Below are 19246 nucleotides of genomic sequence, written 5' to 3'. Positions count from 1 at the left end.
TTAAATGAAAATAGAAATTTATTTAAATAAATTTATTTAAATTCTATTTGTGAGTGTCTGCTTTATGCATTTAATGTATCAAATGCAGAAAAGTGAGAAAAATCCATCCAACACAGAGAAATAATTCTTTCTAGTCTGTGGTAAGATTGTATCAAATTCATTTAAACTTCCGTTTAAATTCGAAATGCGATCTCTCAAATCAACGAAGGAATACATTTTTGGCTTTAAATTCTACATTAGTAGCAACTGTATAGTAGCTAAACTTACCAAAATATTTGTAGAAAACCGCCAAAATTCTAGAAATTGCTATAAAATCCTGAAAAATATTAGGAAGATTATGCTTGCCAATTCCACGCTGAAAAGACGAAGATGAGATCAACAGTTAACGAACAACTTGTGGAAAAAATTCAACGCTAAAATATAAATGCATGTGCGAAATTTTCCAAAAATTTCTGATAAATATTGTACTCTCATCGTAAATATATATGGACTTATAATGTGATGAAAACTGAGTCGGTAAAAGAATGGATTAAAATTTAATTTCCCAAAATAAATTGGTCTACTAAAACTAAATAAAATAGATAAGTAAATAGTAAAAAAATTGTGTAACAAAATAAATAATGATTTTTCTTAAAATACTGCCCAATAAAACATGTCGAATAATTGAAAGTTCACAAACTTGAAAGCTAAAATTCTAAAAAGATTTCGGAAAATTCGGCAGTCACATGTTAAAAGAAACAAGTCTACAGGCTACTAGTACAAAGACAGAGGAGGGAGACGAAACTAAACCGAACAACTACTTCTTGGCATTCAATAGCGGGGAGGCAATTTTATGGCTTATCCATCACACTAAGGGGAAGCAAACATACTGCCTTAGGCTGGGCCATCTTAGAGAGATTTCAGGAAACGAAAGCGATTTTTTTTTGGAGGGGTTTGTTGTCTGACAACGCGACCGTTTTCGAAGCACTTCGTTCCGAAGGCGGGCTCGTTGATGGGTTAAACACTTATTTCCTCGAATAAATTCCAGAATGGATTAAACATGATTTAATTCGCAATAATAAAAGAAGGTGTTATCTTTTTCATTGTGAAGCTTAGTTTCTCTAGATTGGCAACAAATTAGTTATTTTGCCAAGTTTGAAATGTAAACAAACTTGTCCGCCATCACAAAAATTTTAGGCTTAGCTACACTTAAACAACTTTTAAATTGTTAACTCCACAAATATTGCATGCAGATTTACTAAAGGCATAAAAACCTTAACCGGAAGATAAGAACAACATATTTCAATCATTTTTAAAGCAAAAAATGCACAACTTACAAACATATAAGAGTAAAGAAACTGTGATCACTGAGCTGGTTAACAGAGTGAATATATATATATACATATATTTATATACATTTCGTGAGGCCAATTGCAACCAAAATACGAGGTGCACATCTACATGTTATAGCAGTCTTGTATACAAAATTGCAACATTGTGAGGCTACTCGTTTTTGAGCTATGGGAGATATGTACGTACGTATGCACAGACACAATGAAAAATTCTCTTCAGAATTCATTTTAAATCAGTTTTATAATTTTTTGGCTGGAAAAAGTCTTTTATTCTGTCCTTACATACAGATGTCATGCAAAAACATCGTTAAATTGCATTTGATAGCGATCAAAATGAATATTTTCATTGAAATATGATGCCTGAAAATTTTCACGATTACAATACTTCCTTTTTACTTCATACAAGGAAGTAAAAAACTGTGGGATTTTCTGAATGAACTCTTATATCTGAGTTCTTTTAAAATGGTGTCATTAATTATACAGAATGAAAACCTCCTGGTTTTTCTTGGTTTTTAAGATTTTGAGGTTGGCAGTTACGCTATTTCTTCAAATTCCAGGATGTACTGAAACATTTGCAACTGTTTAACATTATTGAAAATGTAAATATTATGATAACAAAAATATTGTTCAGATCAAAAAACGTGGGAGATTTTGTACGTCTTTAGTAATTGTCTGAATTAAGAAGGCAGATGAATATTAAAAAAATAAATAAATAAAATTTAGGGCATTGTGTTTTAGAAAAGAAAAGTGATGGAGGAAAATTTTATCTTTAAAGATTACTTCAGAGCTTTGCATTTAATTAAAACCATTGAAACTATCATTATATTGGTATTGCAGTAAAACCCTGACCGTTGAGCTTACCAGAAAGTTCAAACAACTAAATTATTTTAGAAAAAATTCTTCCCGTGAAAAATTTAATTAAATGAGAGATTTCCCCCACCTCTAATGATTTTATAATACCATTGCAGAACTCTATTAATGCATAAACATTATTAATGCTATTAATACATAAACATTGTCTAGTGCAGTTAAGTGTCAGTAATGGATAAGCATAATACCACAATCATTTTAGTCTAGTGCAAATTTGATTAATTTTTGATTAGCTGGTTTAATTTTCATAAAAAAAAGATTATAAGTTCTGTTTTTTCCTTCACATTTTGGAATGGAACTTCATGAAGTGAAGTATTTTCAAAGTTAGAGGATCCAGGTATGTATTTAAAAAAAAAAAAGATATGCGACTTTGAAAATGAATAAACAATTGTGGTACAATGTGAAAAATAATAATAAGAAGAAAATAATAAGAAAAAAACAAAAAGCAAGGAAAATTCAGAGAAAAAGAATTTAATTTATGAACAGATTCAAAATGAATATTTGAAACTTTTTATTTTGATCTATTTTATTTATATAGGTTTTTTATGTTTAAATTAATCTAGCAGACCTCAAAGTACAAGTAACCCTCCTATAACACGGTAGATAGGTTCCTAGAAAATGCCATGTTGTGTAAAACCGTGTTGTACGAGGCCCAGAGGCAGTGGTACGTTCCAAAAACTTATTAAAACTAAGTATTTTTTTAATTCTACATAAATAACTTTAATTTTTATTAAAAATATAAATCTATGTACAACACAAAATCAAAAATATTATTTTAATTTAATGCAACTTTAATTTAATTAATTTCTTTGTCGTCATTGCTCAGTATAATCAACCGAGAACGATTTTTCGGTGAAATGAGATCGCTTTCACTCTCAGAATATTTTTCTTCATTTAAAGTTCTGGCACCTTCTTCCCCTTTTTCTTGTTTTGGTGTAAAGGTTCTACTGGGCACTTTTTTCCACCACAGCCCAGTTTCGTCGGCGTTGAAAACTTGATCTGCTGTGTATGCCTGCTCTTGTATAATATTTTGAATTTTTTCAGGAAATGTCCTAGGAGATTCATAATCAGCCGATGCAGTTTCCCCTTGAATTCATATGCTATGAATGGCAAAACACTTTTTGAAATTTTCGAACCAACCTTTATTTGCCTCAAATCTGGGTTGACAGAGGATTCTCCATGTTCTTTAAGCTTGTAAATTTTGAGTGCTTTTTATTTAATGATATTATTATCCAATGGAGATCTTTTTTGACAATTATCATCAATCCGCTGAGTGCCTTTTCCATCTTCTCAATTATTGGCATCCGCGGGTGAGCTGCACATTTGCGGATGTCGAAGATCCTGCAGCAACTGCACTTGTTAATAGTCCGGACAGTTGCTTCATTCAAATTAAAATGATTTCCAATGTGAGATGCCTTTTCTCCTTTTAAAAGACAATCCAAGATTTGCATCTTTACTTCTAAAGAAATAAATTTTCTCTTAAACTTTTTTTAAAATGTTTATCGGACATATTTTGGGACTGAAACTTAATGCAAAAAAGTCATTCTTTAACACACCTTGGCTCCACGCAGACTGACGACCAGCAGCATGAGACGCTTTTGTTTTCAGGCCATGTAGATGAGAATTCAAATTTTGGAAGCCAAACATTCGCGTTTTGGAGCTCTTATTGTGACCTCGTGTCGTTCATCTTCTGCAATAGTGAGGTTCCTTCATTGTTATCTGATGGCTTTGGTCTTTTGTGACTGGTTGTTGTTTCTGTTGTGCTATACTTTGACAGTCATGGAAAGAAATGATTTTTCACTTGTTACCAGTTAAAAATTTAACGGTCCGTCTCTACTATGTGGCTACTGAGGATTTTTGTTTTTATCGGAACCAGATCTTGGAAGACAACTGCCAGGACATACGAAACAATTAACTTTTAAAAGATTGAAAAGTTTGGAAAGGTTTACTTAAAAATACAAGAAATAGGAACCACCCCCTTCAATTGCCATTTCAGTGTGAAACTCTACTACTTTCCACGTGTTACGAATCTTGTTACTTTTACATCTACTGTATGCTTGTCAGGTGATATCATCTATATCTTGCGTTCAGTATTCACAAGGAACTGATAGAAACAAACATGTGATCCAAAATCAACATCTCTTTTATCCCTGGATAGCGTATTTACACAGGTACCAATCACACGCAAGCTGCAAATTTTCCTGAGCTGACAATGACTATTCCCTTTCCCTGAGGGGTGAGGAGGCAGAATTTCTCTGACCGATATTTGAGTCAGAGCCTTTTTTTTTTTTTTTTTTTTGAGACCCTACAAATCTGGCATATATTTCGGCCACTGTCTTCTTATGTTGGTGCTTTGTTCAATATATAAAAACTTTGTGCGGGTGTTCCTTGAATTTCATAGTCAATTTTCTAATCGTGTTAGAGCAAAACCGTTTTATAGGATGGCATGTTGTAGGAGGGTTCTCGCAATTTATGATGTGTGTTATAGCGAAACCATTACAAGATACCGTGTTGTAGGAGGGCTACCTATACATGTTTTTGTTATTTATTTTCTAAAGGACAACTTGTTAAGTGGATAAAACCATTGAAAACTGGTAGCTTTTTAACATAAGTTTTCTGCTCTGAAAGTCTTCTAGGAAGACATCACTTCAAAATCATGACTTTTTGAGTGCTTTTCTGTTATAAATTATGTGGTAATAGCTATAAAATATAAATTTATGATTATATACTATAGTTATTGTATATGAAGCTCACCAATTCTTAAATAGACAAATTTCTATTTTCATAACTTTTTATGTGTAGGAAATTGAAGAAAATAAAAAGAAGAAAGTATTTTAAATAACATGGTAATATAAAAGGGTAGCAGATCTAGTGGCTAGAAAAAAAAAAAAAATGATTAAGTTGATCAAGGGATTTATTCATAGTTTTTTGTGATTTGAAAAGTTATTGCTGTCATGTTAGCAGATAATTATGATTTGTTCTAAGTAATGTAACTAATATTTAACTAAATATTATTTCTGCTTATTTTCGGTAATTTTTACAAAGTGTAATGAATTTTTCATAATTAATAAATTATTGTTTTTATAAATGAATAAGCTTTTAGGAAGCAATTATGTGAATAGCTTCAGTTCATAAAGATTTATGTACAGCTATTAAGAACTGAAGCTTAGAATCAAACGTGAGCAATATTTTTGTATAAGAATTTTTTAGCATTAAGTGATGTATTTATATAAATAAAAAATTGAAATGCAAAATGATTTCCTTTTTTCCTCTCCTCTTCCCCTTTTTAGAATGCATTTTTGCAATATCTCCAGAAGTGAAGTATATTCATTCTCCAGTTCATGATGCAATGAATGACACAGTTGGGAAATGTCGTTACATATATAATAAAGATGCTCATCATCGTTTATTACCAGCCTTTATATTTGAAGAATTTAATTTTAGTTCTTCTATAATCACCCTCAAAGGTACCACCTCTGATGGACATTATACTGGTAAGAATCTTATTTTTAGTTTTGATTGCTAGATTAGTAAGGTGATATTCTTTAAAGATTCCTTTTTCAGTTTTTTTTTTAAATTGAATTTTAGGCTTTTTTTAATTCTTTGATTAAATTTTAAGCAGTCTATTGTAAATATGAAATTTTTGAAATAAGTAATAGTTTGTTTCTTGTGGAAGAAAACATTATCAGCTCTAATCTTTAGTAAGGACTTATCTGCATTTGTTAAAAATGAATTATACTATTTGCCTCAAAAATATATTCCTAATCTTCAAAGTAATAGGTAAAAAAATATGCTTTTATTCTTTGTTTCTATTTTTTAATGCCATCGGGTAGAATTCTTGAATAGTCCTAGCAGATCACTGGTATTTCTTTTTAAGTCTAGTGTTCAGAAAAATGCAAATTAAATCGAGTTCATAAAATATGCAAAGTCATAAGAATAGCTCTTAGATATTTTATAGTAAAATAACTAAATGATATAGAGAGAAATTCAATGTTTTACTAGTCAGAAATTTTCTCAATTACAGTTCAAGTTATCCATTTCAAGTAAAAAGAAAAAGAGCAGCTCTTTTTGAAGTTCATTTAAAACATTGCAGGCCATTAAATTTCCTACTTCAAGAAGAAGATGTGCAACAAGCATGAAATTTGCATGAAAGGCACAGCATGCTTGAATATGTAAAGGTTTAGCAATTCAGTGCATGCATATGAAGCAATTATGAATAATGCCATCTGCATTGTGCATAAATGAGAAGATTGTACTATGGGTTTCTAACTTGGAAATCACATTTAAATGTTGGTTATTTGTATAAAGTTTGTATTATAAGCCTTTTGTAAAACAGAGTAACTCATGCCAGTACATAGGATTCAACAGTAGCAGGATCATCGTGACCTATCGGAATTGGAGTTTATAATTCCAGAATATTGTTGCTAATTTTAGTAGAGTTCCCATGATCAGACAAATATGTAATTGGTGAATCAAGGAGGGCCATACAGAATCCCAAGCAGGATCTCAGTGACCCTAAGCCACTAGTGCTCGAGAAGACAGACGTATCCTATCAGCCTTACAGGATTGTGTAATGATGTCACATAACTTGAATCTGGAACTTGTCTCGTGTGCAACTTTATGCATAGACAGTGATGTCTGCAGTACCATTTACCATCAGCATGACAATCGTTGTTGCTGCGTTTCTTGATACCGCAGCAGAGACAGGTGTGCCTCCAGTGCTGCAATGAATGGCAATACTGGGCACAGAAATCGTACCATGTCACCTTCTCAGATGATTCTTTGCTCTGCATATAGCATCTTGATGAATATATCTGTGTGTGGAGGCACCAAGGAGACATTAGTTGCCATCTTGCTTTCTTCATCATAATATGGGCCCGTTATCTGGGGTGCCATTAGGTTACACTTCCCAGTGACCTCATGTTCACATAGACTAATATGCATAGCCCACGTTAGATTTCTGACATGTTAATGCCCGTAACTGTGTCCTATCTTTGAGGATTGCATGTAGCTGTCTTTCAACAAGATGATACATGCTCACATGTTGCTCCTGCTGTCTTAATCTTCCTCAGAGCATTTGACTGTTGACCTGGCTAACACATTTCTCATCTCTCTCACACATTGAAAATATCTGGTCATGAGTTGCCAAGTGATTGGTCACATGGTGAATTCTGAAATAAGAGTTGAAACCCCATGGAATAAAGTACCTGTATCTGTAATCCAAACTTAGTTTGACTCAATGCCAAGCCAGATTACAGTCGTTTGCTGCTGCCAGAGGTGGCAGCTGTGTATCCTGAATTCTGAAGACCAAACCACCTGCAAATTAAATCATGTCTTCCTCCACTTATGCTCTATATGCACAGTAATTAAGATTTTACTATTTGTTTTCTTTCCTGGTGTTGCAATTTTAATGGCTAGCAATATTTTTTTAATTCGAGGTTACTTCTACTTCATTTTCCACACCGTGTTTGTTTTCAGTTTGATATCTATGATTGATTCTGCCTTTATATTTTTGTGTTCTATACTGTTGTGCCTCGTGCTTGCTGATATTGATTTAGAAAGCCTACTCAACCAGTGAACAATTTCCTCTAAGGGCAGAATTATGTGGTATTGGGAGGGAGGATTTTTGTTCTTCAGATTGGTATACTTGAATGCAGAGTTCACGGCAAAGAATAACTATGGCCATGGTTAAAATCATAAAAACCAAAGCCGCTGGAAAAATTACAGTTGAGACATCATCTGTGCATAGTGGAATAAATTGAAGAGTATTCTTATTTATATTTTTCAAATATAATCATAATTTATGTATTTAGTAAACATATAAATATCACATATCTGCAGAGTTCTGTAATAGGTATGATTATTCAACATCACTTGTAAAACATGAATATTATCTGTGAATATTAGCATGCAGCTAATATTAATATTTATTCCTTCTGAGCAATTCATATTTATAACCTTCTGAGCAACCAGTACTTTGGCTATAAAGCCCTGACATTTTGGGAAGGTCGTGAAAAAGAGGTATTTCCTTTATTATAATTTTGAATTGCCCTTGCTGTTTTGTGCTTGTAAGCTTTTCCTGCTTTTTCAATGGATTTTATTAACTTCAAAATGCAAATGTATGTATTATATAAAGGTATTAGAACAAATGTTGTTGAAACTGATGTTATAATTTATGTAAATATGCGAGCAATCCCAAAAATAAGGTCTCTTACGATTGTTGGACTTACTATTGTGAGTGGTACTTCCTGCACTCCCAGATAAGCATACTTCCTTCACTGAAATGCTCAGTTTTGGCTTTGCAGCCACTCAAAATGGAGCTCTTGTAGAAAGCTACCACCAAGAGTGAAGTTTGGGTAGTTATTCTGGTACTATTCGGTTTTGAGTGCCGTAAAAAATCGCCTAACTATTGTTGATGCATGCTAGTGCTGCCAAAAATAATTGCGACAGCCCTAATGCAAGAAAGGAAGTATAATAGTAAATAACTATCTAAGATTGATGTTTTAATTTAGATGAAAGGTTAATTTCATATAATACTTTTTTATTATTATAATTTTTATAACAAACAGCTAAACATGACTGAATTGATGCATAAGAGTAAATAACTATTTCAGATCATTATTATAATTTATATAACAATTGCTAAACATAACTGAATGAATAAATGCATCGCTATTTCGCTACCGAGTCATCGCTAAAGCATAATTTCATCTCGTTGGTTGTTCAAACATAATTTTCTATAATGAATGATGCTTTTTCTTTGAAAAAATTCTTGTCAAAGTGCAGAATTGCCTACTTATTTGTTTGCCGCTTTTTACAAGGGTAAAAAACAATTGGATTTTTGTCTGTTAAATGGGCGCATTTGCTAGATTTGTTGCTTTTGCGCATAAATTTTCGCTGCAACTTTTTCACGATCCTCAAAGCGGAATAGTACTGTTATTCTCTTTTTGAATGCAAAATATGTTCAGCCACTTGAAATTCATCGCCAGTTGACAGAAGTGTATGGACAGTATGCGTGGATGTCAGACACATTTACAGTGGTGTAGAAAGTTTACAGTCAGTCATACCAAAATTCATGACCAAGAAAGGAATGATAAATTGTCAATTTCTGACAAGAATAAAGGTTGAAAAAAACATATATAGATCACACGGTCAGTCTGGATGCTCTCTGCATGTTAGTTCCTGAGATTTCATGGAGCACCATCCACGAGATACTGATAGAAAAACTACTATATTGAAAAGTTTGCATGAGAAGTGTACCTCATATGCTGACAGAAGACCACAAATGGCAATGATTCTTCCCGTGATTTTCTTCGCTGCGATGCAAAGGAAAACAACAACTACTTTGTTCTTTATTGTCATGGGTGACAAAGCCTAAGCATTCCACATTACAGCTGAGACCAAACAATAGTCACATGAGTGGTATCATCCTCTTTGTCTATGTTGTAAAAATTCAGACACGATCTGCCAGTAAAATTATGGCAGTTGTGTTTTAGGACTGGGAGAAGGTATTTTAGTTGACTTGCCTGCTGAGATTACAGTAAATGCTGACAGGTACTATGAAACACTAAGAAACTTGGAAGGACATTTCAGAATCGGAGAAAAGGAGTGTTGACTAAAGGGTTCATCCCACTCCAAGCATTCTTCACAACAATACCCACTCATATGTCACCCATCAAACTGTCATTCTTCTGCAAAATTGTAGTTGAAACGTCATCACCTACCCACTATATAGTCCATACTTTGGCACCCAGCGACTGCAAATTGTTCCCTAGGTTGAAAACAAATTTTCTGGACAGGGATTCTGCTCCAATGATGAGGTGAAAGATGAGGTTCAACGCTTTCTAAAGGACATGACCGCGAGCTGGTATGACTTGGACATTGTAAAACTGCCACAGCATCTAAAAAACTGCATCAACCGAAATGGCGCTTATGTAGAAAAGCAAGGCAGTCTTCAACCTTCAAATTGATGTAAATATTATTGAAAATAAGCAGTTGTTTTAATATCTTAAAATACAGGAGACATTATTTTTGGAATAACCCTCGTATTCATTTACATTTTGTGCTGTTGTGTACATGTGTTTGTGTCTTTAATCGTAATTTCGTTTTTCAGTTTAGTTTTGGTAATCTCTAATGTATGGCATGCGTTTATATTTTTTCCTTTATTATGTCATAGAAAACTTGTAATTCTGAATAAATGCGCATTGGAATCATGAAAATAGTGTAAGAATATTGGTCCTTGCCAAATAGAAGCTGTTCCACAACAAATTTTTGATGGTCTTATGATATTTAGAAATTTTCCAACAGCTTAATAACAATATGAAAATTTCCAGGAAACACATATTCAAAATCCAGTGAAAGATATTTCAGTTATCTCTTATGCGCCCAACCCTTCCGCAGAGTCGCTACTCATTGCCACTTATTTTTCACTAATCTAACCTGTGAAAAATAGTAGCCATTTTAAAAAATGGTAGTGCATTGGAAACTGCATAAAATAGCAATGAATTAATGAAATTAAAAACACAAGAAACATCCATACTAAAACTAAAAAAATTGCATAAAACAAACATTCACAGCAAAACATTGAGAATTGCATAAAATAGCAACAAATGACTAAACTAAAAATGCAACAAACATTTATAAGTAAACATTTAACTTTTTTTTTCCCCTGTATTCTACCCATATGCATAGAGATCTGTTTAGCTTTAAAAAGTCAAAGAATTGGAGAATTCATGGCTTCACAGAGCAAATTGGCACTGTTTTCTCAGTATGTGAAGGGGCCTTATGTCGGAAGAAAAATCCTTCAGAAATCTCATGTTCTGTGCAAAGATCTGGGAAACTACTCAGCTGATGGGTATTTTCAGAGCATCTGTAATTTTTAACAGGCAACACTTTTTCCAAATTTGTATACACACCTTTAGTAGAGATGGCATGTCCAAGCTAACTCGCTTCATGCCTGTCATTTGGCAAGACTAAGTTTTAGGTTGGCTTCTTTCAGTTTCTGAAGCACCTTCCTTATATTTTCTAAATGATTTTTACAATTTTCCTGACATTTATGTTATTCAGGTATGTCAGTGTTCGTAGGAAAGACCTCTTAACATGATCTCCATGAGGCGTTTGAATGTTCCTAGCATATTGCATAATTCAACAGCATTACCATGAACTGCCAAAGTCCTTCGACAGTAGTAACTACTGCCTTTTCTCAGACATCAGTGTGTATCTCTACCTGCCAATATCCACTCTTTAAATCAAGCATCAAAAACCTCTTTCATTTAGAAAGAGTGTCCAGAATGTCATGTTCTAGAATGAGGTAGCTCTCCTTTCTAACTTCATTCAGCTAGCAATTGTTATTGTAAAATATGCTGGGCCATTTTTCTTTCTGATCTGGATGATGGAAGAGGCCCAAGAATTTGCTGAAGGCTCAATAACAATAACTTTTTTGTGTGTCCTCTAGAAATTTTCTTATCTGTTCCTGTTTAGAAATCGGTAGATGTCCGGATGTTACCTGATGAGTGGAAGATCCCCCTATCTATTTCAAGCTCTGCTGAACTGATTTGACCTACTTCAGAAGATGTGGGGAGCAAACATCTTGGAATTCTTGAAGGGCATGTTTTTCAGCACTACTCTTTTCATTGCTTAGTTGTGCATTATGCAATAATTTTGATGTTAGGCTCTCCAAAGACATAGAGGCTGAAGTAGTTTTGGTTCATTTAACACTAGTCAGTGGGTGTACATGCTGCAGCCACTTCGCCTTTCCTAATGACTTTTGCCTTATCACTTACGTTGGCAACTCTCACCGGGATGACAGTTCTCAATAGTTCGACAAGTGCCAAGGCTACTAATACTTCTTTTGGGCTATTACAGTTCTTAAGACATTCCATCATTCCGTACCGGAAATTTCTGTTGATAGTTGTGGATCCAGGTGGTGAAAATTCTGTTTTGTTTGATACTGTGATGTCATCTTGAGCTATTACTTGGTGGATGGATTTAACTCCTTCATATTTAATTTTCCATCAGTGTCAATTTTACCACTCGACACAGCCTTTTGATTTTGATCTTAATTTCATCACCATACAGAGCCGCAGAGTGCCATCCATATGAGTTTACCTTCCAGTCGTTGAACCAGATATTTCAGATGATGGTAACATTAGCTCCTAAATCGATGATCACATTGCAGAGAACACCATTTATATGTTCCATAATGAAAGGTCCATTGCTGCTGCCATTGCAGAAATCTGAAGTGCTAATAAGGCTTCTCAGAATCTAACAACCTTTGCTCTGCGTGATAGTCACAAATTTGTTTCCTTTCTACTTGCTATGGAGCAATCTTAGCTTCTGTGCCTTGGGGTGTTCTAAAGTTCCTTTGTACGTGGCTTCACCACTACAGTGTCAGCACTTTCGGTTCGGTACAAACCAACCCTAAAGTACTGTGGTTAAGTTGTCTAGACGAGCAATCAGTTGATCCTTTGGCTGCTGCGCATAAGCATCTGTGATTGAGTGGTGGTCTGAACAATTGCTTGAATTTTATGGCATACTCTAAAGCACTTTTTTAGATCTTTGACTTTTGCAGGGTTTTCGGTGTCTTAGGATCCTACATGCCATCAATAAACTACTGCAGAGGTGGGATTTGCCTTGTTTTTGTTGGACAGTCTGAAAAGGTAAGATGAGACAGCCTTTCAACATCTGGGATGAGTTCCTGGAGTGTTTCCATAGGCTTTTATTGGTGAGATTTCACCTGAAGTCTTCTATAGGCTTTTAAACATTTCTTGCCGAAGCACAACTCCAGCACATCAGATAGATCTTCGAAGTCCAGACTCTGGTTTTCGGATTTAATTTGAAGGATGTCTGCTGCATTTGCTCCCAGAGAAGCAGCGAGATTGCAACCATTAAGCTTTGGAATTGTTCATGTTTGCCATTATAGAGAACCAAGTCACTTACCAATACTTACCATAAGGTCTTTCCATCTTATGCAGATAGCTTTAGAGAAGGTCAGGACGGCATAGGTACGAATCTGAAGCCATCATAATTGTTTCTTGATGTCACTAAATTTCTTCAAGCTGTCAGCTTTCTTGGCAACATGGAACTTGCTTCAATCATTTCTTGGCCTGCTTTTGTCTCTTCTTTAATGGACTTGATGGCCCCTTCCATCTCCTCATGGAATGCAGCAGGGCTATCACAAGCTATCTTAGCTGCTTATCCGTGTTGTCAACAGCATTCGCCATATTCTGACACCAAAAATTGTTACATTAAACAGGTTCGTAATGGATTGAATGTACACAGAACTGATTATAGCTTGATAAAATTTGTTTTCCCAAAAGAAGCTCTTCACAGTTCTGAAACTTTTCATAAAAGTACTCGCATAGCTCTTCTCAGTATGACAGGGCATACTCAGTAAATACCAATTCAAACTACTGAGAATGTTAAACAGAATGCAATGCAAAGCACATCTGAAGCTCGCACAGAGATCTCTGAATATTCTGAACTAAAAACTGAGAGACATAATTTTTTTGAAAATCAAATGTATCATGTATACTGCTACTATAATTAGATAGAATGCAGCAGTCAAAAGACAGCAGCCACCATTCATAATGTTTTTAAAAGCTCATGAACTGGCTACTGAGTGGTTACTTATGTTGTTTGATTATTTATAAATCAGGATTAGCTTGTAATAATTACAAAATTCCAATTCTTTAGAAAATATAAAAAGGTTTGAGTTAATTTTAGAAGTTTATGTCTAGTATATGTATTATTTTTCTTAGTGTCTGCTTACAAGTCTTGTTTGTTTATTTAAGCAGATTTTCATTACTTTCTTTGTAGATCCTAGTATTGACTTTTTTGCCCTGAAAGATGAAGATGTAGAAATAGAAGTAGAGTTAAATATGAATTCTGATTATTTCCGGTTGAGGATAGATTTGGTTGACAGCTGTAAGTGTTAACAATATATATTAAAAAATAATTTTAAAGTTTGTTATAAGTATATGAATATATTGTTAAAATTGTGCTATTTTTGATGCAGTACATGAAAAGTAAATAAAATAAAAAAAGCATTTAAAGCAAAAAAATGTCCAAAAAAATTTTCATGACATAAAATAAAATATTGATTGATTGCAGTAAATAATCATTCCACAGAAGTTTTAATCCATGTATGATGCATATGGTCTTTCATTTGACTTCCAAATTGTAAAAATATAATGCTAATCATTATAAAAATTTGTTGATTAAAATGATATCCAGACTTAAATAACATGTTATATTTTTATGTTATTGTAATATTTGAATGCAGTATTTTTTGTGTGCACTGCGATTTCCCTGCACTAATTTCTGTGTTATTTGCAAGTAAAACAGGGTTCGTATGGTCCTTGAAAGTCCTTAGGTTTTTGGAATCGAATTTTGGTCCTTAATTTTGACCAAATTCGTCAGGAGGTCCTTAATTTTAATCATCTGCAATTTCTGTCTGTTTTACTACTGCCATTCTGAATGTGAATTATTATTTTGGACAAATATTTTTGGTGATTCATTGACAAAATTGATTGATTCTTTTGAATGTGTGAATAGGTTTATGAATTATAATAATTTGTTCCCATTTCAAATATAAACGGTGGGATACTCAAGTTTCTGGGCAAGAAGTGAAACATATGCCTTTAGAAATTATTTCATTTTTTCTAATGAAGAACTCTTTAACTACTTTTCACTTTTGGGAATTTGAATTCTTTATTCATATTTGACGACTTAGGAACATTTCGGCGATTTTAAGATTAGTTTCTGTAGAAAATTTTTAATTCAGAAATCTGGGAATTTTTTGACTTTTTTTTTAAAATTAATTATATATATATATAATTTAATAAACAGTATTGATTAATTGATTATATTATCTCCTAAGTTTAATTAAAGTAGAATTATTTTAAAAGAGTGAATCCATACTGGTAAGTTATATTTTGAAAGATGTTTTGAAGTAATTTGAAAGCAAAATGTTAATAATTTTTTAACGGGGACTGGAGTAAAATCATCCAAAAGAATAAAATTTCAATTGTAAAAAGAAAAATTAAAAACATGTAATCATTGTCATTGATCAGAAATTAGTTGACTTTTCAAGGGGAAAAACCAACTCCCGTTCAATGAACAATTATTGAAAAAAATACGTAAATAAAAAAGTGTTTCGTCTTTACTCGAGTTATAAGTTAAAAAAGGCCAAACCGGCAATTCTAGTCAGGCCAAATATTTCCGCGAATAGAAGGAAATTATGATCCAATGCTGATACTCAAAGAACTTATTCTTATGAAGCATTTTAGTCAATTCAATTTGGAGTAAAAAGCAATTACTGTAGAGAAATCCTAATTAACTCGAGTAACCGTCCCCGACACTTTCATGTTTATGCATTTCAGTTCTATGTTATTTATAAAAATTAAACATTGGAAATTGTCATTATGAAATCGAATTCAAAGTAAAGTTGAAATAAACATAGAAAATTACAAAATAAGATAAATAATGCAAACTTTTTAAAAATAAATCAAAGACAATATAAATATAATATAAAAATAATATAAAAAATAAAATATAATAAGAACAGTGAATGTGCATAAAGATATAAAGGCCAGAAAAGGTATTAAGTAACTTACATTCTTTCTTGTGGGGGAGTTGGCAAAGTGTTCTCTTCGTGTCTGACTCATAAGTGTAGGGTGTCCGAAAATTCTTAGCGGCAGTGGGGGCTTTGAATAATATCAGTCGGTAAGACTTGGGTGAAGTAATTTATGGTAGTGGGTGGGACTTGGAATTCTTGAGGGATGTATTATGTGGAGTTCTTATTTGAGTGAGACTGTCAAGATTTTTTTGAAAAGACTAGTGAATGGAAATTAATTAATTTCTGGCTAATTGTCGTGTCGCAATGATTAAGAATTTAAGAAAGGAAAAAGGAATTTTTACTGTCCAAGAGCTATTAGACAGACTAAAGTCATGAAATAGGCCCATTTTTTAAGTAACAGTAAGGGTCTGAAGACAATTAGCTTTTTACAATATATACAACTGAGTAATTACACTATATACAAATCCTTCAACTGACAGTCATCCAACTTATACCGCCTTCTCAGGTTTAGGAACAAATTATCATATCCCTATCAGTTAAATGATTTAGAGTGAGTATTTAACGCCTGCTCTTTTAAGGCAATGGTTGATAAATTGAATGGGAATTAGATTATTTTTGAGAATTTTAATAAGGAGTAAAATTTTGCATTGTAAATCTATTGTATCTGTGCATATAATTTTAATTCGTTGTATTTTATTAATTATAGTATTGTTAATTACTTTTTGGATATGTTGGAGTTCCAATTTATTAATTTGTTAGTATTGAAATTGAAGTTTTTTGTTTTGTCAAAGAGTAAAATTTTTTGGTAGTTAATGATTTGAAGATCCAGAAAGTCTATGCTATTTTGTGAATTATTAGTTTTTTTAAGTGTAAAACAATTCGGATAAATCTCGGAGTGTTCAATTTTACCAAAATTTTTAATTGTAATAAGGTCATCAAAAACATTATAACATTGACCAGTTTTATTAAAATAGTGCTAATATATTAAAACCGTATTCAAGAAATAACATTAAAATAAAACATTTACATTTTTCACTATCATATTATAAAGTGACATTAATTTCCATTTTGGTGACTTATTATACAATATTTTGAATCTGAAAAATAAACAAAGTAATAAATTCTTAAATTGTGCTTTAGCACAATTTACAAAACAATTCTTAGCAAAAGCAAAATAGCTGTGTAATTTATTAAAAATTCCTTCATTTTGATTTTTTCATAATTAGAGTTTTGCTCATGTAATTGTCTCAATATTCATCAGTTTTCTCTCTAAAGTTTCCTCTGATTTTTTTCCCAACATATTTCTGGCTTTTTGCTGTTATATAATTAGTAGGGGTAATTTTTCTTTAGAATTCTGGACACTGCAACTTGGAAAGTTTAGAAAGATTTGGAGGCAGGATTTTTATAGACCTATGAATCTAGAAGATTCCAGCAAAATGTCTTCATGGTATTAACACATAATGGATATATTTTACAGAACGTTTGTGTTGAACTTTTACTTTTTGGAGAATTTTCTGAAGAACAATGGAAACATAGTATTTGAATGTTTTACTTCTGATACTAGAAGTTTTTTCTTAACATGTTTATCTTCCTTTTTTCTCTACATTTCACTAGACACAAGCATGTAAAAATATCATAAATGCTTCTAATCTTATCACATAGACAGCCATTTATAGAAAGAAATTTTTCTATTAATAAAGAAATTGAAAACTGACAATTTTTTATTCATATGTCTCAATGCGTTGTCAGTGGCATAGCTAGAATGGGGCAAGGGGGGACATCTGTCTCCAGGTACTGCATCTATAGAGTGCCAAATTGATGTTACAAATTTTGGAATGAAATGTTTTTCATTCTTGGCATACAGAAGGGGGCGCAAAATCTTCAGTTGTTCCTGGACATTGAAAACCCTAGCTACGGCTCCGTGCATCATATGCAGAGCTTGCACTACACATTTTCCACCTGATGCAATACTGTGTGGATCCTAAATTCTGCTGCCTAGTGCCTTCCTAAATTCTAAAATTTTGCCATTTCTAGATTTTGTTGCTCGGTGTCTCACTAAATTCTAAAAATTCTGCTACACTGGCTCTGTAACTGGCCCTTACCATGTATATATCATTTTATATTTATTCTGGATGTTCATATTACTAAAGAAATAAAATTAGCACATTTTCTTACACATTCTAAATGCATTTAGTTTTTCAGAATAACAGAAATCTTTAATTAAATCCAAAAATTCTAAAATGAAGAGGAAACATATTGAAGAAAGGAAACGAATATGTAAAGAGAAATAAAATCATTCTTCAAAGATATGTACAGTTATTATTATGTAGATTAAGCAGTTGTTTATAATTTCAGCCATTGTTATAATCTTCACTTTCCATTTCTTCACCAGAATGAGAATCACTTGGATAGATTTTAAACTAAGGTTTTGGGGTTGTAAGACAGAATTTGTTTCCGGCCTCCGCTTACACACTGCATTAGTTCCTACTATCTCTGATAATTTGTAATTATTTGTCTTTGCGTTATCTCTGCCGTTATTTGAATCTATTATGCTATAACTAGGTTACAACATGTTACTGAGCCATCTTAGATTGAAATTAAGTTGTGTTGTCTTTGACTACGAGTTTACATTTTTAGTTTGAATTTAAATGTTTAATTGGATCATCATAAGCTGTTGTTGATTTTGCTAGCATAAGAACATGCCTTTATATTCTAAGATCTTTTTAAATAAGAGGTTTATTTAAACCTTTATCTGACTTTGTAATTACTTTCAGACATAAAGATTATTTGCTTTCCGTCTGTCAGGGTTTTGGACTATTTAACTTTTTTCAGATTATGTAAAACCTCATAGATACATAGTCAAGAAATAGACAAGTTAGGAGATAAAACATGTAGAAACTAGTGGGAATATTGATTTACGTATTGAAACAAATTTCTAATTGTTAGAAAAGATGCTTAAAGAGAAAGAAATTGATATAAATTGGCCAGAATGTCTGGAAAGGCTTCAAATTAAAAGATGCGTAAATATTTTGTTGAGTAATGTTGCTACAAAACATAAATGTTTTGTAGCTTTTAATGTGTAGTTATCGTAATATCATATAAGAATCAATGCCTTTACATGTATTTTAAACTGTGACATGTTAATAAATTGTGATGCTTATAGTGCTTTTTTAACAAATATTAAAAAAAAAAAAAAAAATTTAATAGTGGCCATGTCAATCTATAATGACTAGAGGTATCTGTATTTGTAACTATCTGATCTCCGTTAAAAGTTATCTCTGCATATTAAAGTGAGATATTGCCTTTCATTAATCATTACCGTGGTCACAAGGTACAGTACAAAAATGTGAAAATTAATGTAAAACTTAATTCTTTGCATCTAGTGAGACTTAAAATAATACAAAACAACTTTTTACCTCTGGTGCTTTAGTGGTTTATTGGAACTTCAAAATATTGTTACGAAATG

At 32.5% G+C, this 19246-nt stretch overlaps 1 protein-coding gene across 4 annotated transcripts in view; it reads left to right on the top strand.

Moving 5' to 3' along the window:
• LOC118197823 (cubilin-like) overlaps positions 1 to 19246 on the top strand; it is a 129951-nt gene that overhangs the window by 53609 nt on the left and 57096 nt on the right. For all 4 annotated transcript variants that reach the window (XM_085817715.1, XM_085817714.1, XM_085817716.1 and 1 more), the window contains 2 exons: positions 5492 to 5695; positions 14019 to 14126. In XM_085817715.1, coding sequence (XP_085673841.1) covers positions 5492 to 5695; positions 14019 to 14126 — 312 coding nt within the window. The remainder of the gene's footprint in view (positions 1 to 5491; positions 5696 to 14018; positions 14127 to 19246) is intronic.

Source organism: Stegodyphus dumicola, chromosome 5 (assembly GCF_044657685.1).
Source record: "Stegodyphus dumicola isolate Sdum_Otavi_A_Nest chromosome 5, ASM4465768v1".
In the NCBI taxonomy this organism is placed as follows: Eukaryota; Metazoa; Arthropoda; class Arachnida; order Araneae; family Eresidae; genus Stegodyphus; species Stegodyphus dumicola.
Note: the sequence above shows the minus strand (reverse complement) of the source record. Positions and strands in the feature narration are given on the sequence as shown.